The following is a 26,166-nucleotide window of genomic DNA, read 5'->3' on the forward strand; positions in this document are numbered from 1 at the left end:
GTCCTCGGATGGATCCCCGTATTTATATTTGATTTATTTTTTATTTTGTAGCACAAACAGAAATCCATAAACTGTCGGTTCAGCGCCATTGACTCTTTGATCAGTTACTGGGCTATTTCTTTCCTTCTCTCCCCTGCCCCCCCAATCTCCGTCAGTGAGAGGAGATTAAATGCCTTTATTTTCATCTGTTTATCCTGCAAAGGTACGGGATAAATGAACAATAAAAGTGCACTTAAAACAGAAACCTCCTCCTCCTCTGTGTATAAACTCAGCGCTGCCTGCATCAACCTCTTCGTTAGAACACAGCGATTTCCCAAAACATTCAACCCTTATATACAAAGGAAATAAAAGCACCCTGTCCACGCTGAGCCGGAGTTCCAGAGGCTTCACTGAATCCCAGTGAAATAATTACCCAAGGGCACACCGCCTCCACCGCCTTTGTCGGAAAGACCATAGTTTACCTGTCAGATCTGGTTTACTCTAAGAGAAAACCACACTGTTTTACCACTGCAGACACTAAAATCCAGCAAGCTTGCTGCCTAGGTAAGGACAAACTTTTTCAAAGGGAAGTAAAATCTGAAAACTAACTGCCCTACAGACAGTAGGAAGCATGTGTGCTGGGCTGCAAGAAGGATGAGAGAGTTTTCCACTTGGCTCACAATTCTTAAAGTTAACATCAAAACGGAAGACGCCACTTTCATTTCTAAGTGTGAAGCTCAGTTTGGAAGCATATTTTAAATCAACCTGTGCAAAGCGGATTTCACTGAGTAATTGGACTGGCCTCCTCCCCCAGCGCTATTTTAAGAAAACTGGGGGAAAATCTTTGAAAACAACTAAGCAACAACATACCACGCAATACAAAACCAGCCCAAGACTGCACAACGTCAAAAAGCAACGAAGCGCTTTCCTGCACTTAATCACACGACTGACAGCCAGGTTATGATGGGAAAAGTTGACCAAGACAAGTTAAATAATTTAATAAGGAACTGCTTGTAATTATGTTACTTACAAGGTATGACAGAGAGTGGGAAGGGATGAGACGCTGCCCCCAGAGCAGTGGACGGGGTTGGGTGACCCCTGGAGCTCAGAGTTTGAATTATGGAGCTGGGGGGCTGAGAGGTGAAGATGGACTAGAGGAGAACAAGGTGACTTTTCACCCCAACACATTTAACTTTTAAATCCAAATGCACGCCTCCTGTTAGGAGGCCATCACACTGGAAGGGAGAAAAAAATGAACTAATCAACTCCAACTCAATGGGCTTTGGAAAGGAGTTAGTTGCCTTTGTTACAGGGGGGAAAAATCAATGAAATGATTCCAAGTAGAGAGAGAAACGTTTAAAAATATACAAGGGAGAGATCTTGAAATTTTTCTGTCAAATATTAATTACCATGATTAATTCAGACAGAATTTGATTCCAATCACAAGCCATTTAATAAAGCATATATGTCCTGTTCTAATGACAACATAAACTATTTCACCAATCGCTTCATTTATTCCAATAAATAGGGAATTCTTATTAGCATGTCAAGAAAACTAAATGAGAAACAAATACACCAGATCCATTTGTCAGCCCTCTCCTCCCTGAAACTCCAGGACAGCCCCAGCTGAGCAGGGAAAACTAGTCCAAGAGGCTTCAACTTTCTCACCTGTTTGGTCATTGAATCTATGAGGCGAACATACAGATCCTGCTCGGTTCTGACTCCTGCAAGAAACAGGGACAAATTCTCATCAGGACTTCATCGAGGGCACTCGGGGGCACAGGAAGTGGGTAGCTCAGGACTGCTGCTGCGGTGATGCAGCAAAACTTAGGCATGCCTTTCAGGGGCAGGAAAGAAAACCCAGTCACTCGTTTTTTACTTTTTCTTAATTAAGAACCTTGAGACTCTTAGGGTTTGCATTGAAAGGGGCAAAGGACTCTGCCTGGCTGAGAGCAGGCCTGGTTGCTGAACCGGGAGGGCCCATGTGCTCCTTTATTTTTAGAAAACAGAAAGCACAAAATGGAAATTAAGTGAGAGTCTCAACTCTTTCTAGTCTCTCTCGAGGATTTTTTAAAAATCCGTGCATAGGAAGTAAGCTGTGCTCGATGTACAGAGCTACCCCCATCTCAATAATTAACATTAATTTGCGAAATTGAAAAAAGTCACTTAAAAGCGATGTTCTGCTGGCGCTCACATCGACCCCCTTTTTACTGTCTGCTTCAAGCCGGGCCGGTTAATCATGTGAAGCGCCATCGACTTATTGATCGTTTGTGTTTTGTTTTCCTTCTATGCCATGAGAAGATTTCATGTTTACATCCGTGTCATTTTAATCTCGAAATCTTTACGTTCTTTAAGCATCGCGGAAAAGGAGCGAGCGAGCGAGCCAGCGGGGCGGGAATGCAGGCGCAGCCGCCGCCACTTACCGTTGCTGTAGAGCAACTGGAGCTTATAGTGGATGCCGTTGTTGGTCTTCTCGTTGTTGGGCTCCTGAAAGTAACGATAAACAATTGCGTTTAGTGCGCCTGGCGTCCGGCGCGGCCACCGCACTCGGTCCCCCTCCACGACCGAGGCCCCTCGGCCTCACACAAGGCAGGACTCGTAGCCGGGAGCAGCGCGCTGATGTCAGTTTCCTGCTGGAAGCCCAGCGCCCTCCTCGCCCGGAGTGAGTCCGGGGGCGCAGAGAAGTTGCCCAGCCCTCCGCGGGCCCGGTCGGCCGCACGTGGCGGCGGCAGGGGCGCCTGGCCGAGCCGTCCCCGCCGCCGAGGGGGGCACCCGGGGCCACCGCGCTGGGGCACCGCCTGCCTCCCACTTCTAGGAAGCCGCAGGGTGTGACTGTGTGTTTGCACTTACTTTCTCTTTCTCCACAAAGTCCACAAAAGCGGTCCTTTCAATCTCCACCGGCTGCCCCTGCCTGTCGTAGAGCGCCAGCACGAAGTGGAAGAAATTGGACTTCCGGAGGTTGGAAGGAGGCTGCTTCTCGAAGTGCGCCCGCGCCAGCCCCACGCCGCTGCGGGAGGAAAGAGACAGCGGCCCGGTGAGGAGCGCGGCGCCGGCCGGCCGCGGGGACCCGGCGGGGCCGGGCCCGGGGCGCGCGGGGGCGGCCGGTACGTACCTCTGGGCGGCTGTGTTGGCGTCCACCACCCCCGCCGTATGCATCCACGAGCGCACCGGGTTCATGCCGCTGCCCAGCGGCTCCTCCTTCATGGTCGTCCCCCCGCGCGGAATATTCTCCTGAATCCCAAACATGAAAACTGCTGGCGGCGGCCGCCGCTCCCGGCCGAAAGCACTTCCGCGAGCAGCGGCGCTGGGGGGCTCGGCGGCAGGCGGCTGCCCTGGCCGCGCTGGCCCTGCTCGGCGCCTGCGGTCCGGCCCGCCGCCGGCTTCAGCCCGTCCCGGGCAGGCGCGACATACACCGGCGGCTGGGCGCTCCGGACGGCCGGGGGCGCGGAGGCGGCTCCACCGGCGGCTCCACCGGCGGCGGCGGCGGCGCTTCGGAGGAGCAGGACGCGGCGGCCGCGGCGGCGCTTGTTGTTGTTGTTGTTGTTTGCAGGCGCGCTCAACGTGGTGTCATCCTAGCCAGGCGGCGTCCGCGGCTGCAGGGCACTGCGGGATCGCCCGCTTCTGGCGCGGCCCGCCTGCTCCAAAGACAAATAAACGGGGCAGTGAGTGCCGCGGCGCAGTCCCGGGCGCAGGCGGGGCGCGGCGGGGCCTGGAGCGGCGCGCGCAGCGGACGGAGGCGCACAAAACTCAGCCCTCTCTCCCCGAGGAATGGACCCTTTCCCGGGAGCCAAAACTCGAAGCCCCCGGGAGCGGCGCTGTCAGAGGGTGACGTCGGGGGGCGGCGCCTGCGCCATATATGGGAGCGGCCGCCCCTCGCCGCGCCCCTCGCCGCCGCCGCCGCCGCCGCCGCGCTCGCCGACTGACTGCCTGACGGCGCCGCGAGCCGGCCCGAGCCCCGCGAGCCCCGCGAGCCCCGCCGCCGCCCAGCGCCGCCGCCGCCCCCAGCCGCGCGCCGCGGCTCCTCGCGCCCACCCGCCGCCAAGGAAGTTTCTCCTCGCCCAAATCAGTCTCCAAAGCAGACAGACAGGCAGTGCGCGGCTGCAGCCCGGCCCCTCAACCCCTCCTCCCGACATCAGCCACACAAGTCAAAGCACGGTGGGGAGGAGAGGGTAAAACGCAGGGGCGCCCCCAGTTGCCCAGACGCCGGCCGTACACGCCAGGGGCCGCGGGTCGCCCCGGGACGGCCCAGAGCGGGAGGCGGGTAGAAGCCGGCAGGCCGCAGACAGGGAGCTGGAGGGGCGAGCACCCCGGCCGGGGCGGGGGCTGGAGGGGTGGGTCAGGGCTCCCCGGCCAAGGGAGGCGCGCAGTTCAGCCCGGTTTGCAAGCCGACCGAAGGCTGCTGGGGGTGGGGGGGCCGATGTGCCCCCGGCTGGGCCTCGCGGGGCGCTCGAGCTCTCCGCCCCGGCGGAGGCCACCGAGTGTGTCGGGCTGGGGCACCCACGTCGGAGGCGGGCTCTGCCCGATGCGCGCGCTCTTTCCCCGTGGCCACCGGAGACCCCGTCCCCCGGCCTGTCCTCAGGCGCAGCGAGTGACAAAGAAGGCTCCGGGCTCCCTGGGCGGAGAGGAAGCGCGCCCGGCTTCTCCGGCGACCCGGGGCCCGGTGTCCGGCTGCGCGCCCGCGCAGTGACCAGACCTCCCCGGCGCCAGCCGCTCTAAAAGCCGAGCAGACGCTGCGGGCGCCCGGGTCCTGCCCTCGGTGCCGCTGAGCCCGGGTGAGCGCGCGGCGCGCGACTTTCCAGACCTGGTTTCGAGGAATCGGGAGGGCAGCGGGGCGCGAGCAGCGCGTGGGCCCGGCGGCCGGGCTCCTGCAGCCTGGACTCGGCGCCCAGGAGCACTGCCCACCGAAAGGACCTGTGCGTGACACGGCGCGGGGGCCCAGGGGACTACCGGGAGCTGTCCCAGCCCTTCCCTGCCGAGAGAAATCCGGCCCTTTTGATTAAAACAAACAAAAACAAAAAAAAACAGGTTTCAAGGTGCAAGTGTGTCGCAGGACAGACTCTTCACGCCGGGTCTGGGGTGGCACTCCTTTTATTTCATGAATTGGCAGTGTGTGTACGCTAATATTTTAATTAATAGGGAAAATCGAAGTCCGATTTACCTTATCTGGGGACCCCCAAGCCTCTTGGAAGGGGTGAGAAAAAAGCAGTTCTGGAAAGCAATCTATTTTGCTGGTGTTGGGGGTTAATGACTATTGCCAAAGATAAGTGAATTACCACAGCTGTTGCGCCAGTCCCATCTCAAAATCCATTCCGGTGCCGGCCGTCTAATTAAATACGTAAGTATAATAAAATCATATTTTATGACTATTTGAGGGTAATGAGATTAGTCTTTAGAAGCGATCGCCACATATTAAAGATGCCACTGTCTATAGAATGTTAATAACCTTAAATCAAAGTGTATGGAAACTATTCACGATAAATTAAAAGAAAATTTCTGTATTCCTAATAAGCCCAGCGCTTTCCACCCACAGCCAACCCAGTGGAAGAGGGAACACTTTCTTCGTGGAGGGACAACGCAAAATAAAGTTGCTCAGCGGTGGAGGGTGGGGTGGAGACATGGCTTTGTCTCTGCATGTTTAGCTGCTTCGGGGGCTCACGCAAGGCAAGCACCCAGGCAAGCGTTATTGTCAGATTATGCAAAGTGCCTGTTCGGAAAAGATGAAGTCGGAAAGAGGAAACAATGCTTCCTTTGTAGCACACTTCCTAAAATGCCCGGCCCAGGCTGGAGGTGCCCCCTTCTTTGCTCTAACGAAAGTATCATGCTTAAAATCATTTACAGTATCTTTAATTCAGATTACACGCGCCAAGGCGATTTAAATCTGATTACCAAATTAGAAGGTTTAAAAACAAATCCTTCTAAATCTGATACTGTTGACTAAAGAGGGAAAAAAAGTTCTATAAGCCCATCACAGAAGGTAACGATCCTGCCCCAGAAAGAAAAGGGGTTTTAAACCTTTTTGACAACAAATGCAGCTGCCCCACTATTTTGGACGATATTAAGCGAAAATGAATGCAAATCTGTGTTCAGCAGCCATCTGGCCCGAAATGGGGGCGTCAGCTGCTCTCACAACAGGCTCGGAGGCTGAATCCATTTCAGCTCATTTTCTAGATCATCTGGTCCCGCACCCAAAGCGTGGGAAATACGGTCTTTATCATTCACCAACTTTATCTTTTTTGTCACTCCACTGCTGGCTGCGAGCTGCGGGCACAGGGACTCGCCACCCGGGCAGGGTCTCCACACGGGCCTGCTGCGGAGCAGCCTGGGAGGGCAGTGCCCTCGACCCCCACCTCGCCCCACTCCAGGGGTTCGCCTTGATGGGGGGGGGAGCAGCGGCCGAGAGGAGCCAGGGGCCCAGCATCCAGGCCGGGGAGGGGAGGGGGCTGCAGGCCCATCCCGGATGTTCAGAGAGGGGCTGCAGCGCGTGCCCGCGCCCGCCGCCCCCCGTGGGAGCCTTGCCCCGCCCCTCTCCCTCTCTGGGGACCTAGGGGCGCCCAGTACCCCGGCAGGAGACGCCGAGGGGGGGACAGGCCGACACTGTGGAAATTGCGCAGGCCCGCCGCTACCGCCGGTCCAGCCTCCGCGCACAGAGCGCTCCCAGGGGCCAGACAGACGCCCAGGGGCCGGCCCGGGCGGGGCCTGACCTTCGCTGGAAACCCCGCGGGCCGCCACGGCGGCGACCGCCGCTCAGGGCCCCGCGCTCAACGCGATTTGCACGGGTGGCCCTCGCGCCGCCGTCGCCTCCTCCTCCTCGGAGGGTGGGAAGTATTCCTTTTGTGCGGATTTACGGGGAGAGGCTTCAATGAGCCCCCTCGCATTTGCATTTAAATAGCGGCATCAAGCGCTTCGCGTGCCACACACCAGTGGGCTCCCAGATGTCACGCCGGAGTCAGTCAGATGGCCAGTGCCCAGCTGTCCTCCCCACGTCGTGCCGGAGCAGGCAGTGACCTTAAAGAGACAGCGCCCGCAGCCCCTGGAGCCCCGCTCGGGGAGTGGCTTGCAGGGCGCAGGGCCGCGGCCGCGCTTGGCCGCTGACCCGCGGCACCACCGGAGGCAGGGCCAGGCGGTACAACCGCGCGGCGCCCGCGCCCAGGCCCGCTCCGGCGTCCCTGCCGGCCGCGCCGTGCCCGGGCCGCCGCGCCGTGCCCAGGCCGCCGCGCGCGCGCCCAGCCCTCCGCCCGCGCCCACTACCCACCCGCGGGAGGGGGCGGGCGTCTCCTCGCGCGCCAGGCGTGAACTTCCCCCTCGCGTCTCCCCCGTCCCAGGTCCTCCACGCCCGCGTGGTGCGGGCCTGGTGAGCGGGAGCCAGGCTGGTGCCGGCCTCCGAGCCATCCAGAAACTTCGGCCAAGTTGGGGTCCCAGGGTGCACGGCCGGCCTCTGAGTCCGCGCTGGACCCGTGTCCAGGGGGCACTCTGTGCATGCCCCTTCTGGCTCTCGGCCGAGCCCGGGGAGCCAGCCGCCCTCCCTACCAGCCTTCCGAGGAGTCAGAAACTGCATTTCCGGCGTTGAAAAGCCCGGGCCACGGTTCCTGGAAGCCGATGCCTAAGAGGAATCCGGGGTGCTGGGCGCGGCCGGGTGCGGCTCCCTCGTAGGGCCGGTGTCCTCGGGCCCAGGCTGTGCGGCCGTGCCCCTCAGAGCCCTCGGGAAAGAGTGGGAGCCACGCGCCGAAGGCCAACGGTTCGCTTTCCCGCCTCCAGTGCTGAGCTGCAGGCGCGGCCCGCCCCCACGTCCTCCGCGCCCGGGGGTCACGCTCAGACCGCGCCGGTGACCCGGCCTCCAGCCCCGCTCCAGGCCCGGCGCCACAGGCAGAGCTCGGGAAAAGAACCCGAAAGCGGAGAGCCAGACTGACCTTGGGCACTGGCGAGCGGGAGGCCGTAGGGGCTGGGAGAGCCGGAGAAGACAGTAATCCTGGGAGGGCGCACCTAGGAAGTCCCGCGCACTGCGGGGCGAGGTGACGCAGACGGGCACTCGCAAACCCTGCCCGGTGTGGGTCAGGGGCGCGGCCCCTGAGTGCGCCCCGGCTTAGCCTTGTACCGTGGGGGGTACAGTGGGCCGGTGGGCCTGGGGAGGTCGGGAAAGCCGGGGCTCCGCACTCAGGCCACCCCAACCTGTTCAGCGACGCGCCAAGGGGGCCGGGCCAGAGTCTGGGGAGGTTTCCAGGCCCAGGGACCGCGCCTTCCCCCTGGCTGGACAGGGACGGAGGCTGCGGGGTTCTAGGGAGGCTGTGGAGACAGAACCCAAGCCAGGACGCGCCTCCCGCCCGCCCTCGGAGGCAAGTAACTGGGCATCTTGCCCCGCACACACGGGGCGCTCCTACGGGCTCCTTTGCCCTGCGCTTGAAGGCGCGAGGCCTGGCTGGAAGGATTCACAGCTAAAAAGCGAACATCGGAGGGTCTCAGACCCCTGATCTCTTCACCGCCTCCTCAAGCCCGGTCACTCTGGAAGGGTCAGGCTCCTCCAGGCCGACCCCAAGGACCGAGAAGGGCTCGATACTCCAAGTGAGAAGGTGCAGGCGCCTCTTGTCAAGGCGGCCAAGTTTGACAAACAGCGCCTCCTGGGGTGAGCAGAGCAGAGTGCCGCCGCGAGCCGAGCCGCCCAGACTCCCACCCAGGCCTGGGCAGGTGGCCGTTGCCGCTCCCCGCCAGCCCGCAGCGGCGGGGCCGCGGGTCCTGTGCGCCCGGCGCACCTAGGCCTCACTGACCCGGTGACCCCAGGAGCGCGCAGAGCCGTCCGCCCGCCGCCTGGTCCTAACTGCCGCTCACGTGTGTCTGCAAAGTCAGGACGAGCCCGAGCACCCGGTATAAGGCCGGGCGGCGAGCACCGAGCCCGCTCCCCGCAGGGAACCGCGCGCTCCCAGTTGCCCGGCCCTGCGGGGCCGCGGAAGCCAGCCGGCCCGCTCTCGACTGCCTCCCCGGAAAGCCTAGCTCCGAGCGGGCCCGAGGATGCCGAGCGCGCCTCGGCTCTTGCAGAGTGCGAAATTAGAAAGAAAACAGTTAATTCCTCTCCCCTGGTCCTAACTTTTCCCCCGGCCCTTCCGGTCACTTTGGCTAACCCCATATTCTGAGTCAATCCCTGGAGCTCCTCGGTGGGAGCGAGAATCCGAAACCACACGCTCGCTCTCCGCCAGTGGGGCGTCTCCCTACGCACCTTGCAACCTTAAAGGTTGCCTCTTCGCAACACGCTCGGCAGGCGCATCAGAGCGGGGAAAGACGGCTCGTGCGTGCCAGGGGTCCCTCGGATCCGAAAAGGTACAGAGATTTCGCAACGAGCTGGGATTTCCCGAGCTGCCTTCAGCGGCGCCCCAAGGCAGTCCGGCAGGAGGAGCCCGAGCCAGCGCCCCGGACCGGATTCCGCGAGCGCCCGCCCCGCCAGTTTACAAAGCAAACTTCCCCCAGAGCAGTTTCTAGATCGAAACGGCGCGCGCAGTCCGCCAATCAACACCTCCACAGACCCAAACTGCAGAAACACCGATCGATCAGATAATTTCAAATATTATAATTGGCTTTAATTAAACACACTGCGTTCTAATTAACTCTGAAATTTTAGCATGCTTTGGGACACTGGTGTCTGATTTGATATTGTCAGTCCAGATGTCCTAATAAAATTCAATCCTCCACTCAAGACTTCAATATTCACTAAGAACAAAATGCAAATTAAATGTAAAACCTAAAGTATCACCAAAGGTATAATCAAGAAAGGTGTCTCAAAACTTCTCACTTTTTATTACGCAGTAGTTTAAAAATGCAGATTACATCCTAACAAGACCTCTCCGGCACACCATAAATCTTAACTCTTTCCTGGACGGGGTTGGCGCGCCCTGCCACTGGCTTAAAGAAGCGGGGCAGATAGATTCCCATGGCGGGACTGCACCACCTCATCTGGAAGCCAACGGAGCGCAAAACTTTGCCACTGAGACTCTGGTCTGAAAACCGGGTTTGCCAACCCAGGCAAGGGAGCTGGGGTGGTGGAGCCAAGGGGTGCGGGTGAGCAGGCTGGCACGCCACTGACGCCCTCCTCTGCCCCGACCTTCGTCCACGCCCTGGCCGCTGCTCAAGGGAGCGTGTACACATCCCTTCTCCTGCGCAAAAGCGTGGAGGTGGGTGACAGCGGCCAGGCCCGCTCAGTCCGCTCGCTTAATTATCTGAGCTGCTGGGACCCGGACAAAGAGGCTGGGAAGGCAGGGTGAGCACACCGCTCTTGGACAGAAATGTGTCAAGCCCGCCTCCCTTCCCGCCTGCACAAACCCTTTCGCCCTCATTCTCGCGACTTCTAAGGGATCCAAGCCGGCGGTCGGGGTGCGGCGGCGCGCGGAGTCGGGGCAATCTCTCCCCGGAAGCCCAGCGCAGGCCACTCGGGGGTGCGCCTTTGGCGACACGCTGGCAGCGACTAGATTCTTTCCCCATGCGAGGGTCTGCTAAATGTACAGTCCAGAGTGAGCCCTGTGAAAGGGAAGCTATTCTCACACTAAACGTGTATGTTTTCCATACTAATGGAGTCACTTAAAGCTATTGCTAATTTAACTTTTTAAAAAGGCCACATTGTGGAAATTTGCATTTTCTTTAGGATATTGAAATGAAGAGGAAACTGCTGGGCGGCGAGGCTGCCCAGGGCATAGCTGGGGGGCATGCAGAAATAAAAACAGATAAAGAAAAGAAGAAAGAAAAAAACCCGCTTCTCTTCTAGACTATTAATAAGCAATTTGTCCCGCTGAAATTTACATTGCAAAGCGCGGCGCACTAGCTGCCGCGGCGGCAGAGCCGGCGCAGGCTCGGGTAGTGCGTCCCGCGCGGGGTGCGGGTGGCCTCCGGACCGTCCTGGCCGCCCTCTGGAGTGATCGGTGGGCAGCTTTGAATTTGGCGTCCTTGTCGCCGCACGGCCGACCCTCGCCCACACCCACGCGTATCTGCACCCCAGGGCCCAGCCTGGGCCTCGCGCCCGCGGAGAGCCAGGACTGGAGCTGCGCAGTGGCCACCAGGCCAGGGCCGCAGCCAGATAGGGGTCTCTCCAGGGCAGACCCTAGGCTCCCATGGACATCCCAGACTCAAGGACCCCCATCGCCCCCAATACTGCTCAGGCCTTAAATTAACGACGCCAACAATAAGCTGGAGATTTTTTGCGCTGTGCGGCGCGGCCCTGGTCCAAGTCCACCGCCAGTGCGAAGCCTCGCGCTGCGCGCCCGCCCCGCGCCCCCGCCAGCTCCCCCGCCCGCGCGCGGCCCGGCGGAGCGCGGCTCCCGAGCCTAGCGTGGGGCCAGGGCGCCATCTACGGGCGCCGCGCGCTCCGGGCGCCGCCGCCGCCACCCTCTCCCCGGAGGAACCCGCGCCGCCTCCCGCCGCCGCCCGCGCTCGCCCCGAGCCCGCTCCGCGACGCCTGCCACTTATCACAATTACACCGCGCTCCCCGTGCCAGTTTGCCTATGAAACATTGATTGCTAGATGTTCCAACTTTTAAGCACTATATTAAAACTTTCGAAATGAGGGCGCTCTCCGGCTTGCTTGTGATTTTTAGGCACACGATTAAGATATGAAATGTAAAGATAATGCAATTTGATTTGTTAGTCTAACTCTGCGATTTGAGACTCGATGTCCCCAAAGACCAGGCTAGCTTTTCGCCTTTATTTATTTTTATTAAAACATCAATCTACGCTAGAGCTGGGTGAACTCGGTTTCACCTGGAGAACATAAAATCCTCCATACCAGAGAAATAAGCACCTTTCATAAATCAGCGGTATTCCTGACACATCGATCAATTTTTGGTTGTTAATCCGAAAGGAGGAGTTTTAATTGCTTCCCGCGTTCTCGTCCGGGCACCTCGGGTTTCGACCCCTCCCTCCGGCCCTCCAAGGGTCCCACTTTGTATTGGGGGAGGTGCCGAGATGGAGAAATCCCGGGTCCTTACCCGAATCCCAGAGCCCCTAGTCTCCGCCCGCGCCCGTGCGCGCCTCCCCCGCACCGAGGGCTCCCGGCACGCGCTCAGCTCTCCGCAGGCCAGCCTGGGAGGGCCTCGAGGAGAGGCCACCGGGGACCCGCGAGGCCCCTCAGGCGTGCTCGCAGGCCGCCACGACGCTGCGAGGGTCCGGCGCTAAAGTTCCCCGAGTGCAGTCCTGGGTTCCGGGCCCCCGCGTCCCCCAGCCCCGCCACGCACCTTCGCCGCAGCCCCGGCCCGCGCTCCCGCAGGCGAGGAGAGCGCACTCCGGCTCGGCCACCCAGCGCAGGGCCCGCGACGCGCGAAGTTCAACTTTGCCGGCCCGTGGCCTCCCGGGGGTCTCTCTCCGGGGCAGGGGGACCCCGACGGGATCGCGGGCAGCCTCCGCGCGCTCACCTGAGCCACTCATTCGACGGGCATGGTGGGCCGCCCCGGCCGCGAGTTGACGGCGGCGCCGGCGGCGGGCCGGGAGGGTGTGCGGCCCGGCGCCTCCCCACTTCCCACCCTCCGCCCTCCAGGGAGAGCCCACGGTCCGGGCCGCGAGCGCGCCAGTGCGCACGCGCCGCGCTGCCTTCCTCCGCGGGAGGCGGCGGCGCGGCGCGCGGGGGCCGAGCGGGGGCGAGAGGAGGTGCCCGCGGGCGCCCCGCACCCCACCGGCCGCCGCGCCCCGCGGCCGCAGCTGGGTCCGAGCTGGCCGCGGTGGGAGGGTTGGGGACCTCCGGGGTGCCCCTGGCCGGACGCAGGGCCCTCCGTGGGGAAACCCTGTTGCCGGGACCAGGCCCCTCCCAATCCCGCTCTTTCCCCCGGGGCGTTCGTAAACTGCTTTGGCCAAGAGAGCGCGCCAGGCCCCAGTCTGGCCGCCCCGGCTGGGACACCTGTCCAGAAGCCGGTTCCAGGCCCGGGGAGGCCTGGAGCTGTCGGTGTGAACGCGTGCACCCTCCCAAGTGCAGGGTGGCGCGGAGTGCCCCGGGCCCTTTTGATAATGTTGGAGGGGGAAGGCCTCCTTCATAATATAGTGAGAAGCAGCCTTCTGCCCGGCAGTCACAGTGAAATGGGGGGCGCAAGAGATCTCCCACAAAAGGGGAGACAACCAAGATTCTCCCTATAAAGATGCTGTGAAAGAAAGTACCTGGCCCACTCCAAGCGGAGCTGTGCACAGCTCTTGGGGAATGAGGCAAGGCACCCGGTACCCAGCATCTCCCGTCTTTGGTGTCACCTGACAAATGACCAGCTGTGGAACCTTTGTCATAAACATCTGGAGCTGCTCTCTAGGCAAGAAATGGGATCAGGCGGACACTCGCATCCTGGGGCCTGTGGCTGGCGCTGGGGTTGGAAGGAGCTGACCCCTCTGCCCTCTCCTACCCCAGATCTGCTTATTTCTCTAATATGCCCCTTTGATGAAAACGTACAGCTCTCTGATGCTAATGCTTATCTCCGTGCTTCATCAAAACCTCAGTGCAGTTCAGGTACCTAAACAAATACAAGTTTCACATCAGCAAACTTTGTCTCAGAAAGCACCAGTGTGGCGAAGCAGGACCCGCGCCCTCCGACATTCCTTGGTTTTTCTCACCTGATTCTTGCTCCTAGATTTGTTTTGTGCTCTTTACTTCAACCTTTTACAGTGAAAATTGAATGTGCTGAATCATGAAATCTTACTGGAAGCGAAAAGTTATTTTTGGCCATTTATTTAGTAAAAAGCACTCTAGAGAATGCAACCCAGAAATGTACTTTATTATGATAGCTTAATGTAAGAAAAGAACTAAATAATGAATATTTCCCCCTTGTCATCTTCACTTGGGAGTCATTTTTAATGTGAGCCAGCATGAAACCATTAAACCTGTATGCAATATTTTAAGATGTAAAATTACCCATGTTTTTAATAGCACCTCACAGGTATTGGATGTTGCGTGCCAACATCCGAGAGGCGTGCGCATGCACAGGAACGCTGGCTTGCTGTCCTGGTCGCGCTGCCGGGAAGCTGCGGCCACAGCCCCAGGGCCGGGCTCCAGAGCTCTGGTCCTTACCAGGGGCAGCCACGTGTGGCTTCAGAGGCAAAGGTGGGAGGGGGTCGATATCTTGAAGTCGCTTTGCACACGTGGAGCCTTGAAAGGGCTTCTGCTCAATCAGTCTGGCCAGGTCAGCTGTGGAATCACAGGGAGGGGGCTGGGGGTGGGCTGTATCCTCAAATGGGCACTTGGTGACCCTGCGTATTGCTTCACCCCAAGTTCCTGCATACCCCTGCCTAAGTCTTGCCTGTTCCCCTGTCCCCCAGAGGCTGCTGTCTCCAGCACTCCCGAAAAGAGGCCCCTACTGCCCCGAGGGTGCCTGCCCCTTGTTCCACGGCACCCTCTCTTCCCGAGCTGCCCCTTGACAGTGGAGCCCCAGGTCCACCTCCGCACGTTCTTAAGGGAGATGTGTGTGTATGTGTGTGTGTGGTGTGAGTATACATGAATGAGAAATGGATGGAGAACATTTTGCCACATAGGTTGTGATTCAGGGACCAATCGCTGGAGAGAGGAATGGTGCTGGTCTGGTGGGTCCACGAGAGAAACGATATGATCTGCTGGAATGCTTGGAGGAAACCCATTCTTTTTATGGCAGGAAGAAACTCAGAGAGCTCCACCCATGATGAGCGGTCCATAAGCTCACTTTCACAGGCCTGTGTCAACACAGAGGTGTCCAAGAAGCCGTCGACTCCCTCTGTGCCTCACTCACTGGACGCAGCAACTGCCATGCCTCCCCCAGAATATTCTCACAGGCTGGGCTGAGCTGTGTGCAGTGGTGAGGAGGCCCTGCCCGTGTGCCGTGGGAGGTGCCGTGTCAGAGCTACATGCGTGAGAGCAACAGGAAACAGCCAGGTGTTGTTTGCACTGGTAAAGGCCTCTGCAGACCTCAGAGGTTAAGCCCAACTCTCTCAGGCACATGAAAAATCAATGTCCATTTCACCTGTCGAGGCCCACATCTGTATGCTTTGTCACTGGCCACTGTACCTAGAAACGTAAATTCACAAACATCAATATTCAAACCTGTTTCAATATTTACTTTGGTCTCTTTACCCGTAACGAGCACTGTGCCTGGTGGCCACCACTAACCAGCCAACACCGTGGTGGGAGGACGGCAAGGTGGGGCTGTAACTACCCCCAATAGCACTTGCTTCCCTGGTGGCTCAGACAGTAAAGTGCCTCCCTACAATGTGGGAGACCTGGGTTTGATCCCTGGGTCGGGAAGATCCTCTGGAGAAGGGAATGGCAACCCACCCCAGTATTCTTGCCTGGAAAATCCCATGGACGGAGGAGCCCGGTAGGCTACAGTCCATGGGGTCACAAAGAGGCAGACATGACTGAGCGACTTCACTTCACTTCACTTCATCCAAGGGTGGGGGGTGCAGGGAGCCCATCATGGAGGAGAAACTTGGCCACTGAACCCAGAAGTTGGAGCTCAATCGTGGGCATTCCCGGAGCACAGAGAGTTCCAGGCACTGCCATATTGGCAGGTCTCTCATTCCTGAGTGAGCCATGTCTCTACAATCTCTCTTGCAAGAAACTCCTGGAATCAGGGCCCCCGTCCCGGTCATCCAGTTTATTACTTCTTAGAACAGAGCTGGCTCAATGCGGGGGCTCAGCAATGCTTCCTGAATTAATACAGATGCGATTCAGTGTTAGAGACTTTGTGTCGTGAGAAGAGTCAGACACACACACACACACACACACACACACACACACACCTTGATAGAATGGGGAGACAGAAACCGCTCTGTTGCTTAGAAGCTGTCGTCCGTCCCCTTCTCCTCCTGTCCTGCGGGGGAAAATGTTACCTAAAATCGGCAGCTGCCTTGGTCAGATACCCTGTGATGCTTGGGGACGCCTTTGCTCTTGCTGCCCACCGGAGCGACCCGGGCACAAGTACCAGAACAAGCCACTGTCCGCGGAGGACAGCCAGCACAAGGGGCCCTTATGGGAGTCAGGCGGGGGCAGTGAGAATGCTCAGGGTTGAGGCCCCGCCAGCGGGCAGCAAACAGCCGCCCAGAGGACAGTCAGCCGGGCCAGGGGTGAGGAGGCCCAGCTCCCCCAGGCCCTGCCTGCCTGGGAAGTCGGTTCCAAACTGAGACCCGCTCCTCCCAGCTGTGGAGATGGACTTTGAGCTCTCAGGGTGGAAGACTTCCCCTAGAGACTCCATTCAAGCAGCTGTGAAGACAGCTGTCAGGGTGTGCAGGGGGCGGTCGGACTCCCCTTCCCGAGACACCTCTGCCCTGCCCTTCACTGTTGGGGTCTAATGGAACCTGATGGGTGAGTCCGTCTTACTGCCATTCCTGGGAAGCCCCAGAGCGGGAAGCCCTCGGGCCAGGAGGTGACGTTTTCAGTGAAAGGTGTGTGGATGGCAGAGGGTTCCCTGGCCAGCAGGCCCAAGCGTCCGAGGCCTCTGGAAATGCAGCAGTGAGGTGAGAGGTCAGGGATAGAAAGTTAGAACATGGGATAGAGATCAGGGATGGAGAGAAAGAGCACGGCAGTTGCCCTCCCAGGGACTGAGCAAGCCTGAACCGCAGGGTCCCTCCAGGCCCGCAGAACGCAGAGCTCGTGGGCCTTGTGTTGAGCGAAGGGACGCAGTGCGGGCATGAGGGCTGTCAGCTCTCACGAGGAAATAGGACTTCAGTCCTGCAACCGCAGGAGCCGAGCTTAGCCAAAGGTCATCTGATGGATGAGAATGCCCAAGCCCCAGGGGAGAACACAGCCAGGCCAGCAGACTGATTCCCGCCTTCTGAGACCCCCAGTCAAGCTCACGCAGGTGGCTGACCTGCAGAACTGTGAGGCAGTATCTTAGTCTCACAGCACCAAGTCTGTGCATTTTGTTACAGCAACACCACCCAGCGAAAACATCCACCTCTGAAGCCTGGAGGCAGATGCTTGTTGCTTACTCTGTGTATCAGTCAGTTGTTACCATGACAATACTCTAACAAACCTTCCGCAGTGCAGAGCCTTAAACAGCAGCCTTGCCCCTCGCCCATCCCCCTGCAGATCAGCTGGCGCAGCGGTGCTATTCTCGGCCTGGCTGGTTGTGTCCGGCCAAGTGTGGCTTCACCACACAAGGCAAGAGCTGTGAACTCTCCCAGCAACCCTGAGGACAGGCTGGCTTGTTCTCTGGGGGCTCCCTGGCTCCAGGGTGGCCCCAGGCTGGAGCAGACCTGTTCTGAGGGGTGGTGGCCTGGTGGGCATCACCAGTTCCCTGGGAAGAAGGCTATCCCAGCCTCTGAGCCATGGAGTGTGGAGAGGATGCGCGTCAGCCCTGTTGGGTTGCTCCAGGCGATGGGGAGGTGGTGAGGGTCAGGAGGGGAGATGCAGGCCCCGGGGCCAACCACAGATGCGCTGGGCCACCTGTGAAGTCGCTCGTGGGTTTACGACTGCGTGGAGCATCAGCTCCTCTCGCCGCCGTGGTGCTCAAGGGCCAGCTGTGCGTTTCTCCATTCTTCCTGCTGTGCCCATGTGCTCCAGTGATCTGTGGTGTCCAGCTCTTTGTGACCCCTGGACCGTAGCTGCCAGGCTCCTCTGTCCATGGGATTCTCCAGGCAAGAATACTGGAGAGGGTGCCATTTCTGCCTCCAGGGGATCGCCCCGACCCAGGGATCAAACCGGCATCTACTGGGTCTCCTGCACTGGCAGGTGGATTCTTTACCCACTGAGCCATCAGGGAAGCCCTGCATGGGGGCTGCACAGGCAGCCAATAACTCCTACCTCACCTGGTAGTAATAGGTGAAGGGTAGACAGAGGCTGAGGGCAACCTGGACATCTGGCAGAACCCCCACCTGGCAATAGTGAGGTGATACCTTCCTCTTTCCTTGCCAGAGCACCATCAGAGGAAGCCAGCTAAAACAGGAAGTTTAAGGGAGATTCAGTCTCTTGTGATATAGTGACCAAAAGGTCCAGGTTGCCATCGAAAATCACTTGTCCTAGCGGAACCCAGGAATATCCCAAGCTCAATGGAAAAAAAGAAAAAAACAAAATCAAGAATTTCTAACAATGGGATGATGAGACATTAAAATTGTCTGATAGAGATTTTAAAATAGTCATCATCAGAGTGCTTCAATAAGCAATTACAAATATACTTGAAACAAATGAAAAAATAGAAAGTATCAGAAAATAAATAGAAGGTTTTAGAAAGGGAAAATGTAAAGAAGAAATGGAAATTTAAGAAATGAAAATACAATAACCAAGATAAAAAACTCAGGGGACTGGCTCTATGTATGGCGGAATGGAGGAGCAGATGAAAGAATCAGTGAATTCAATCTAAACAACAAAGAAAATAGATTTTAAAAAATAAACAGAGCCTCGGGGACATGTGGAATTATAACTGAAGATCAAACATTTGTGTTACTGGAGTCCCCAAGAGGAGGGTCATGAAAACAGGGCTGGAAAAGTACTTGGCAAAGGACATTAACTTTCAGAGTCCACAGAGTGAGTAAACTGCGAACAAAATAGACCCAAACACAGGCGTGCCAAGGCACAGCGCAGCCACAGCTCTGAAGACCCAAGGCCAAGAAGCACACTGCACGCAGGAACCCGGAGGGGACACCCCGCACACGTGTGTTCAGACGCTCGCTCGCGTCCAACTCTGCGATCCCCTGGGCTGCAGCCCGCCAGGCTCCTCTGTCCATGGGATTCTCTAGGCAAGAGCACTGGAGCGGGCCACCAACTTCCTCCTCCAGACCACCTGCCCAGCTCAGGGGTCGAAGCCCTGTCTTTGGCATCTCCTGCTTTGGCAGGTGGATTTTTTTTTTTTTTACCACTAGCACCGCCTGGAAAGCCATTACATATAGAGAAAAAGTAATTTTAATGACAATGGATTTATCATCAGAAACCACAGAAGTCAGAAGGAAAGTGGCAAAAATTATTTTAAGTGTTGAAAGAAAAGAACTGTCAACCCAGGATCCTACATTCAGAAAAAAAAAAAATGTCCTTCAGAAATAAAAGAGAGATGAAGACTTTCTTAGATGAAAGACAACTCAGACTTTCTTGCTGGTTGACCTAACCCTCCAAAAACGGCTAGAGAATGTTCTTTAAACAAGAAAGAAATAGTAAGAGTGGTAGCTTTGGAACATCAAAGAGATAAACAGAAACACAATAGTTACGTGAAAATGGAATTCAAAAAAGTGTTTAAGTCCCAGCAAACAAAAGCCCAAATCTAGACAGTGTCACGGGTGAATTCTACAAACCATGTAAGGAAGAGTTAACACCTATCCTTCTCAAACTATTCCAAAAAAATTGAAGCAGAAGGAATGCTTCTGAGCTCATTCTTTGAAGCCAGCATCACCCTGATACTAAAACCAGACAAAGATTCCATAAGGAATGAAAATTACAGGCCAATATCACTGTTGAACATAGATATAAAGATTCCCAACAAAATACTAGCAAACTGAAATAAAAAATACATTGAATGGATCAGACACTATGATCAGGTGGGATTTGTCTAAGGGATGCAAAAACGGTTCTGTATACTAAGTCCCCTACATACGAACCTTCAAGTTTCGAACTTTCAAAGGTGCAAACATGCTTTCACAGGTCCAGTCACATGTGTTAGGTCATGCGTGTGATGCGCATTGTCACATGTGTGCATCTTCAAATGGCTGTGGACTTTACTGCACAGCGCTGTATCGAGCACAGTAGTGAGGTCTCTTTATTTCAAGCCCAGGAAGTCCAGAAGTAGGCGTCAGGGCAGCAGTGATAGCGCTGGAACTGCTGTACTGCTCAAAGCACAATACACAATCCCAAAGACAGGCGACGCCAAGGAACGTCGCACAACTGCACTCATCTCACACACTAGCAAAGCAATGCTCAACGTTCTCCAAGCTGGGCTTCAACAGTCCATGAACCAAGACCTTCAGTTCAGTTCAGTTCAGTTCAGTTCAGTCGCTCAGTCGTGTCCGACTCTTTGCGACCCCATGAATCGCAGCACACCAGGCCTCCCTGTCCATCACCATCTCCTGGAGTTTACGCGAACTCATGTCCATTGAGTCGATGATGCCATCCAGCCATGTCATCCTCTGTCGTCCCCTTCTCCTCCTGCCCCCAATCCCTCCCAGCATCAGAGTCTTTTCCAACGAGTCAACTCTTCGCAAGAGGCGGACAAAGTGTTGGAGTTTCAGCTTTAGCATCAGTCCTTCCAACGAACATCCGAGGCCGATCTCCTTCAGAATGGACTGGTTGGATCTCCTTGCAGTCCAAGGGACTCTCAAGAGTCTTCTCCAACACCACAGTTCAAAAGCATCAATTCTTCGGCGCTCAGCTTTCTTTACAGTCCAACTCTCACATCCACACATGACCACTGGAAAAACCATAGCCCTGACTAGACGGACCTTAGTCGGCAAAGTAATGTCTCTGCTTTTGAATATACTATCTAGGTTGGTCATAACTTTCCTTCCAAGGAGTAAGCGTCTTTCAATTTCATGGCTGCAGTCACCATCTGCAGTGATTCTGGAGCCCCCAAAAATTAAGTCAGCCACTGTTTCCACATCTATTTCCCATGAAGTGATGGGACCAGAGGCCATGACCTAGTTTTCTGAATGTTGAGCTTTAAGCCAACTTTTTCACTCTCCTCTTTTACTTTCATCAAGAGGCTTTTTAGCTCCTCTTCACTTTCTGCCATAAGGGTGGTGTCATCTGCATATCTGAGGTTATTGATATTTCTCCCAGCAATCTTGATTCCAGCTTGTGCTTCTTCCAGCCCAGCATTTCTCATGATGTACTCTGCATATAAGTTAAATAAGCAGGGTGACAATATACAGCCTTGACATACTCCTTTTCCTATTTGGAACCAGTCTGTTGTTCCATGTCCTGTTCTAACTGTTGCTTCCTGACCTGCATATAGGTTTTTCAAGAGGCAGGTCAGATGGTCTGGTATTCCCATCTCTTTCAGAATTTTCCACAGTTTATTGTGATCCACACAGTCAAAGGCTTTGGCACAGTCAATAAAGCAGAAATAGATGTTTTTCTGGAACTCTTGCTTTTCCCATGATCCAGCAGATGTTGGCAATTTGATCTCTGATTCCTCTGCCTTTTGTAAAACCAGCTTGAACATCTGGAAGTTCACGGTTCATGTATTGCTGAAGCCTGGCTTGGAGAATTTTGAGCATTTCTTTACTAGTGTGTGAGAAGAGTGCAATTGTGAAATAGTTTGAACATTCTTTGGCATTGCCTTTCTTTGGGATTGGAAAGAAAACTGACCTTTTCCAGTCCTGTGGCCACTGCTGAGTTTTCCAAATGTGCTGGCATATTGAGTGCAGCACTTTCACAGCATCATCTTTCAGGATTTGAAATAGCTCAACTGGAATTCCATCACCTCCACTAGCTTTGTTCATAGTTAGTGATGCTTCCTAAGGCCCACTTGACTTCACATTCCAGGATGTCTGGCTTAGGTGAGTGATCACACCTTCATGATTATCTGGGTCATGAAGATCTTATCTGTACTGTTCTGTGTATTCTTGCCACCTCTTCTTAATATCTTCTGCTTCTGTTAGGTCCATACAATTTCTGTCCTTTATCGAGCCCATCTTTGCATGAAATGTTCCCTTGGTATCTCTAATTTTCTTGAAGAAATCTCTAGTCTTTCCCATTCTCTTGTTTTCCTCTATTTCTTTGCATTGATCACTGAGGAAGGCTTTCTTATCTCTCCTTGCTATTCTTTGGAACTCTGCATTCAGATGCTTGTATCTTTCCTTTTCTCCAGTGTTTTTCGCTTTCCTTCTTTTCACAGCTATTTGTAAGGCCTCCTCAGACAGTCATTTTGCTTTTTTGCATTTCTTTTCCACGGGGATGGTCTTGATCCCTGTCTCCTGTACAATGTCACGAACCTCATTCCATAGTTCATCATGCACTCTATCTATCAGATCTAGTCCCTTAAATCTATTTCTCACTTCCACTGTATAATCATAAGGGATTTGATTTAGGTCATACCTGAATGGTCTAGCGGTTTTCCCTACTTTCTTCAAATTGAGTCTGAATTTGGTAATAAGGAGTTCATGATCCGAGCCACAGTCAGCTCCCGGTCTTGTTTTTGCTGACTGTATAGAGCTTCTCAGCAAAACATCCAGTACTTTGGCCACCTCATGGGAAGAATTGACTCATTGGAAAAGACTCTGATGCTGGGAGGGAATGGGGGCAGGAGAAGGGGACGACCGAGGATGAGATGGCTGGATGGCATCACCGACTCAATGGACGTAGTCTGAGTGAACTCTGGGAGATGGTGATGGACAGGGAGGCCTGGCGTGCTGCGATTCATGGGGTCCCAAAGAGTCGGACAGGACTTAGCGACTGAACTGAACTGAACTGATAGAGCTTCTCCATCTTTGGCTGCAAAGAATATAATCAATCTGATTTCGGTGTTGACCATCTGGTGATGTCCATGTGTAGAGTCTTCTCTTGTTTTGTTGGAAGAGGGTGTTTGCTATGACCAGTGTGTTCTCTTGGCAAAACACTATTAGCCTTTGCCCTGCTTCATTCCATACTCCAAGGCCAAATTTGCCTGTTACTCTGGGTGTTTCTTGACTTCCTACTTTTGCATTCCAGTCACCTATAAGGAAAAGGACATCTTTTTTGGGTGTTAGTTCTAAAAGGTCTTGTAGGTCTTCATAGAACCATTCAACTTCAGCTTCTTCAGCATTACTGGTTGGGGCATAGACTTGGATAACTGTGATATTGGATGGTTTGCCTTGGAGACGAACAGAGATCATTCTGTCGTTTTTGAAATTGCATCCAAGTACTGCATTTCGGGCTCTTTTGTTGACCACAATGGCTACTCCATTTCTTCTAAGGGATACCTGCCCACAGTAGTAGATAGAATGGTCATCTGAGTTAAATTCACCCATTCCAGTCCATTTTAGTTCGCTGATTCCTAGAATGTCAATGTTCACTCTTGACATCTCCTGTTTGACCGCTTCTTATTTGCCTTGATTCATGGACCTAACATTCCAGGTTCCTATGCAATATTGCTCTTTACAGCATCGGACCTTGCTTCCATCATCAGTCACATCCACAAATGGGTATTGTTTTTGCTTTGGCTCCATCCCTTCTTTCTTTCTGGAGTTATTTCTCCTCTGATCTCCTGTAGCATATTGGGCACCTACCAACCTGGGGGGTTCATCTTTCAGTATCCTGTCATTTTGCCTTTTCATACTGTTCAAGCCAAGACCTTCCAGGTGTTCAAACTGGATTTAGAAAAGGCAGAGGAACCAGAGATCAAACTGCCAACATCCATTGGATCATAGGAAAAGCAAGAAAAACATCTTCTTCTGCTTTATTGACTATGCCAAAGCCTTTCACTATGTGGATCACAACAAACTGTGGAAAATTCTTAAAAGGATGGGAATACCAGACCACCTGATCTGCCTCTTGAAAAACCTGTATGCAGGTCTGGAAGCAACAGTTAGAACTGGACATGGAACAATGGGCTGGTTCCAAATCAAGAAAGGAGTACGTCAAGACTGTATATTGTCACCCGGCTTACTTAACTTTTATGCAGAGTACATCATGCAAAATTCCAGGCTGGATGAAGCACAAGCTGGAATCAAGATTGCTGGGAGAAATATCAATAACCTCAGATATGCAGATGACACCACCCTTATGGCAGAAATGGAAGAGGAACTAAAGAGCCTTTTGATGAAAGTGAAAGAGGAGAGTGAAAAAGCTGGCTCCAAACTCAACATTCAAAAAGTGAAGATCTTGGCATCCAGTCCCATCACTTCATGGCAAATAGATGGGGAAACAGTGGAAACAGTGACAGACTTTATTTTCTTGAGCTCCAGAATCACTGCAGATGGTGACTGCAGTCATGAAATTAAAAGATGCTTGCTCCTTGGAAGAAAAGCTATGACCAACTTACATAGCATATTAAAAAGGAGAGACATTACTTTGCCAACAAAGGTCTGTCTAGTCAAGGCAATGGTTTTTCCAGTAGTCATGTTATGGATGTGAGAGTTGGACCATCAAGAAACCTGAGTGCCGAAGAATTGATGCTTTTGAACTGTGGTGCTGGAGAAGAACCTTGAGAGTCTCTTGAGAGTCTCTTGGACTGCAAGGGGATCAGACCAATCAATCTTCAAGGAAGTCAGTCCTGAATGTTCATTAGAAGGACTGATGCTGAAGCTGAAACTCCAGTACTTTGGCCACGTGATACAAAGAACTGACTCATTGGAAAAGACCCTGATGCTGGGCAAGACTGAAGGCAGGAGGAGAAGGGGACAATAGAGGATGAGATGGTTGGATGGCATCACTGACTCAGTGGACATATGTCTGAGTAAACTCCGGGAGTTGGTGATGGACAGGGAACCCTGGCGTGCTGCAGTCCATGGGGTCGCAAAGAGTCGGACACGACTGAGCAACTGAACTGAACAGAACTGCTTGTACTTTTCAACGTACTGTACTGTAAGATCAAATATTTTTTTTTATTTTCTGTGTTTTTTATGTATTATTAGTGTGAAAAGTTGTACAAACGTATTACAGTACAATACTATATAGCTGAGTGTGTTAATTGGGTACGTAGGCCAACTTTGTTGGACTTATAAGCACATTCTCAGAACAGAACTCATTCGTAGGTAGGGGACTTACTGTATATCCACAATCTGCACACCACATTAACAAGTTGAAGAACAAAAATCATCTAGTCATCTCAATAGGAGCAGAAAAACTTTCGACACAATTCAACTTTAACTTATCGTAAAATCTCTCAACCAACTGGACAAAAAGGGGACGTACCTGAACATTTTGGAAAGGCTGTATGTGACAAGACTACAGCCAACATTATACTCAATAGTGAAAAGCTGAAAGCATTTTCTAAGATGCTTAGTGTCCTGTCTAAGACCAGGACACGACCAGTATGTCCAAGTATGCCCATTCTCGACCCTTATTCAACATTGTGTTGGAATTCCTAATCACAGTAATCAGGCAATAAAAATAACAATACAAATCTGAAGAAAGACGCAAATCTGTCACGGTTTGATGATGACATGATACTAAACAAAGAGAAAATTCCAAAGACACTACGAAAAACATTTGAAATTAATAAATGAATTTAGCAAAATTGCAGGTTACAAAAGTAATACACAGAAATCTGTTGTGTCTTTATACACTAATAATGAACTATCAGAAAGCAATATTAAGAAACAACCTAATTTACATTTGCACCAAAAAGAATAAAATACATCAGAATAAATCTAACCGAAGAGGTAAAGGACTCTGAAAACTATAAGATATTGATGAAAGAAATTGAAGATGATACAAATGGAAAGATGCATTGTGCTCATGCATTGGAAAAATTAATATTCTTAAAATGGCCATGCTACTCAAGGCAATCCACAGACTCAGATCAATCCCTATCAAAATACCAACGGCATTTTTCACGGAACTAGAACAAATAATTCTAAAATTTAAATGGAAACACAAATGCTCCCCAACAGCCAAAACAGTCTTCAGAAAGAAGAAAAAGCTGGAGGTATCATACTCCGGTCCTGATTTCAAACTGCAGTACAAAGCTACAGAAATTAAAACAGCATCACTGGCATTAGAAACAAGCACAGGGGTCAGTGGTATAGAATGGGGAGTCCAGAGATAAACACACACAGTTACGGTCACGGTGACAGAGCAGGGGTCCCAGGATAGGCAGTGCAGAGGCAGGGCAAGGCGTGGCCCCCCGGCTGGTGGGAGTGCCCGGGGCCCTGCCGCTGCTGCTGCAGCACCGCTGGGCCAGCTGCTGCCACGATGTCGTCACGGAGGGAGACAGGCCGTGCGGACCTGGGCTCTCTGTGCGCTGTTCTTCACCACTGCGCGTGAGCCTCCACTGACCTCAACATAAACAGCCAAGTTAAAAAGTCGTGAGGATCGGCACCGTTTTCTGAGCACCTGTGAGCCTTCCGATCCCCACCAGAGCCCTAGAGGGCGGACATCCTTGTCATTCTGCTTTAGAAGAGGACAGCAAGTCTGAGCAGGGAGAGACAGCTCCCTGGGGGGGCACCAGCCTGTGGTATGGAAGCAGGGGTAACGGCACAGGGAGCTGACCCGACTCTTAGCTCCCCGCACCCCAGCTCTGCAGGCCCGCCCCAGCCTGGGCCCCACGAGGGTGTGCCCTCCCCCCGGCCAGGCTGCTGGGCCCTCGGTGCCCACTGCACCCAGAGCCCCATAGCCTCCTCTCACTGGGGCAGAGCCGTTCCTGCTCACCCACGGTCC

At 54.3% G+C, this 26,166-nt stretch overlaps 2 protein-coding genes across 13 annotated transcripts in view; one reads left to right on the plus strand and one right to left on the minus strand.

The window, feature by feature from the left end:
* Positions 1 to 3,225, minus strand: part of EBF3 (EBF transcription factor 3) — a 115,826-nt gene extending 112,601 nt beyond the window's left edge. For all 12 annotated transcript variants that reach the window (XM_068961851.1, XM_068961857.1, XM_068961854.1 and 9 more), the window contains exons 1-4: positions 3,092 to 3,225; positions 2,830 to 2,986; positions 2,403 to 2,466; positions 1,648 to 1,703 (exon numbers count right to left, since the gene is read on the minus strand). In XM_068961851.1, coding sequence (XP_068817952.1) covers positions 1,648 to 1,703; positions 2,403 to 2,466; positions 2,830 to 2,986; positions 3,092 to 3,225 — 411 coding nt within the window. The remainder of the gene's footprint in view (positions 1 to 1,647; positions 1,704 to 2,402; positions 2,467 to 2,829; positions 2,987 to 3,091) is intronic.
* Positions 3,224 to 11,465, plus strand: LOC138070237 (collagen alpha-1(I) chain-like). The gene is made up of 10 exons (XM_068961377.1): positions 3,224 to 3,641; positions 3,746 to 4,134; positions 6,525 to 6,794; positions 6,977 to 7,385; positions 7,748 to 7,911; positions 8,466 to 8,596; positions 8,690 to 9,007; positions 9,200 to 9,285; positions 9,985 to 10,219; positions 11,234 to 11,465. Exons 1-10 carry the CDS (start codon positions 3,224 to 3,226, stop codon positions 11,463 to 11,465), a joined length of 2,652 nt encoding a protein of 883 aa, XP_068817478.1.
* The last annotated feature ends 14,701 nt before the right edge of the window (positions 11,466 to 26,166 follow it).

This window comes from Capricornis sumatraensis, chromosome 23 (genome assembly GCF_032405125.1).
Source record: "Capricornis sumatraensis isolate serow.1 chromosome 23, serow.2, whole genome shotgun sequence".
NCBI lineage: Eukaryota > Metazoa > Chordata > Mammalia > Artiodactyla > Bovidae > Capricornis > Capricornis sumatraensis.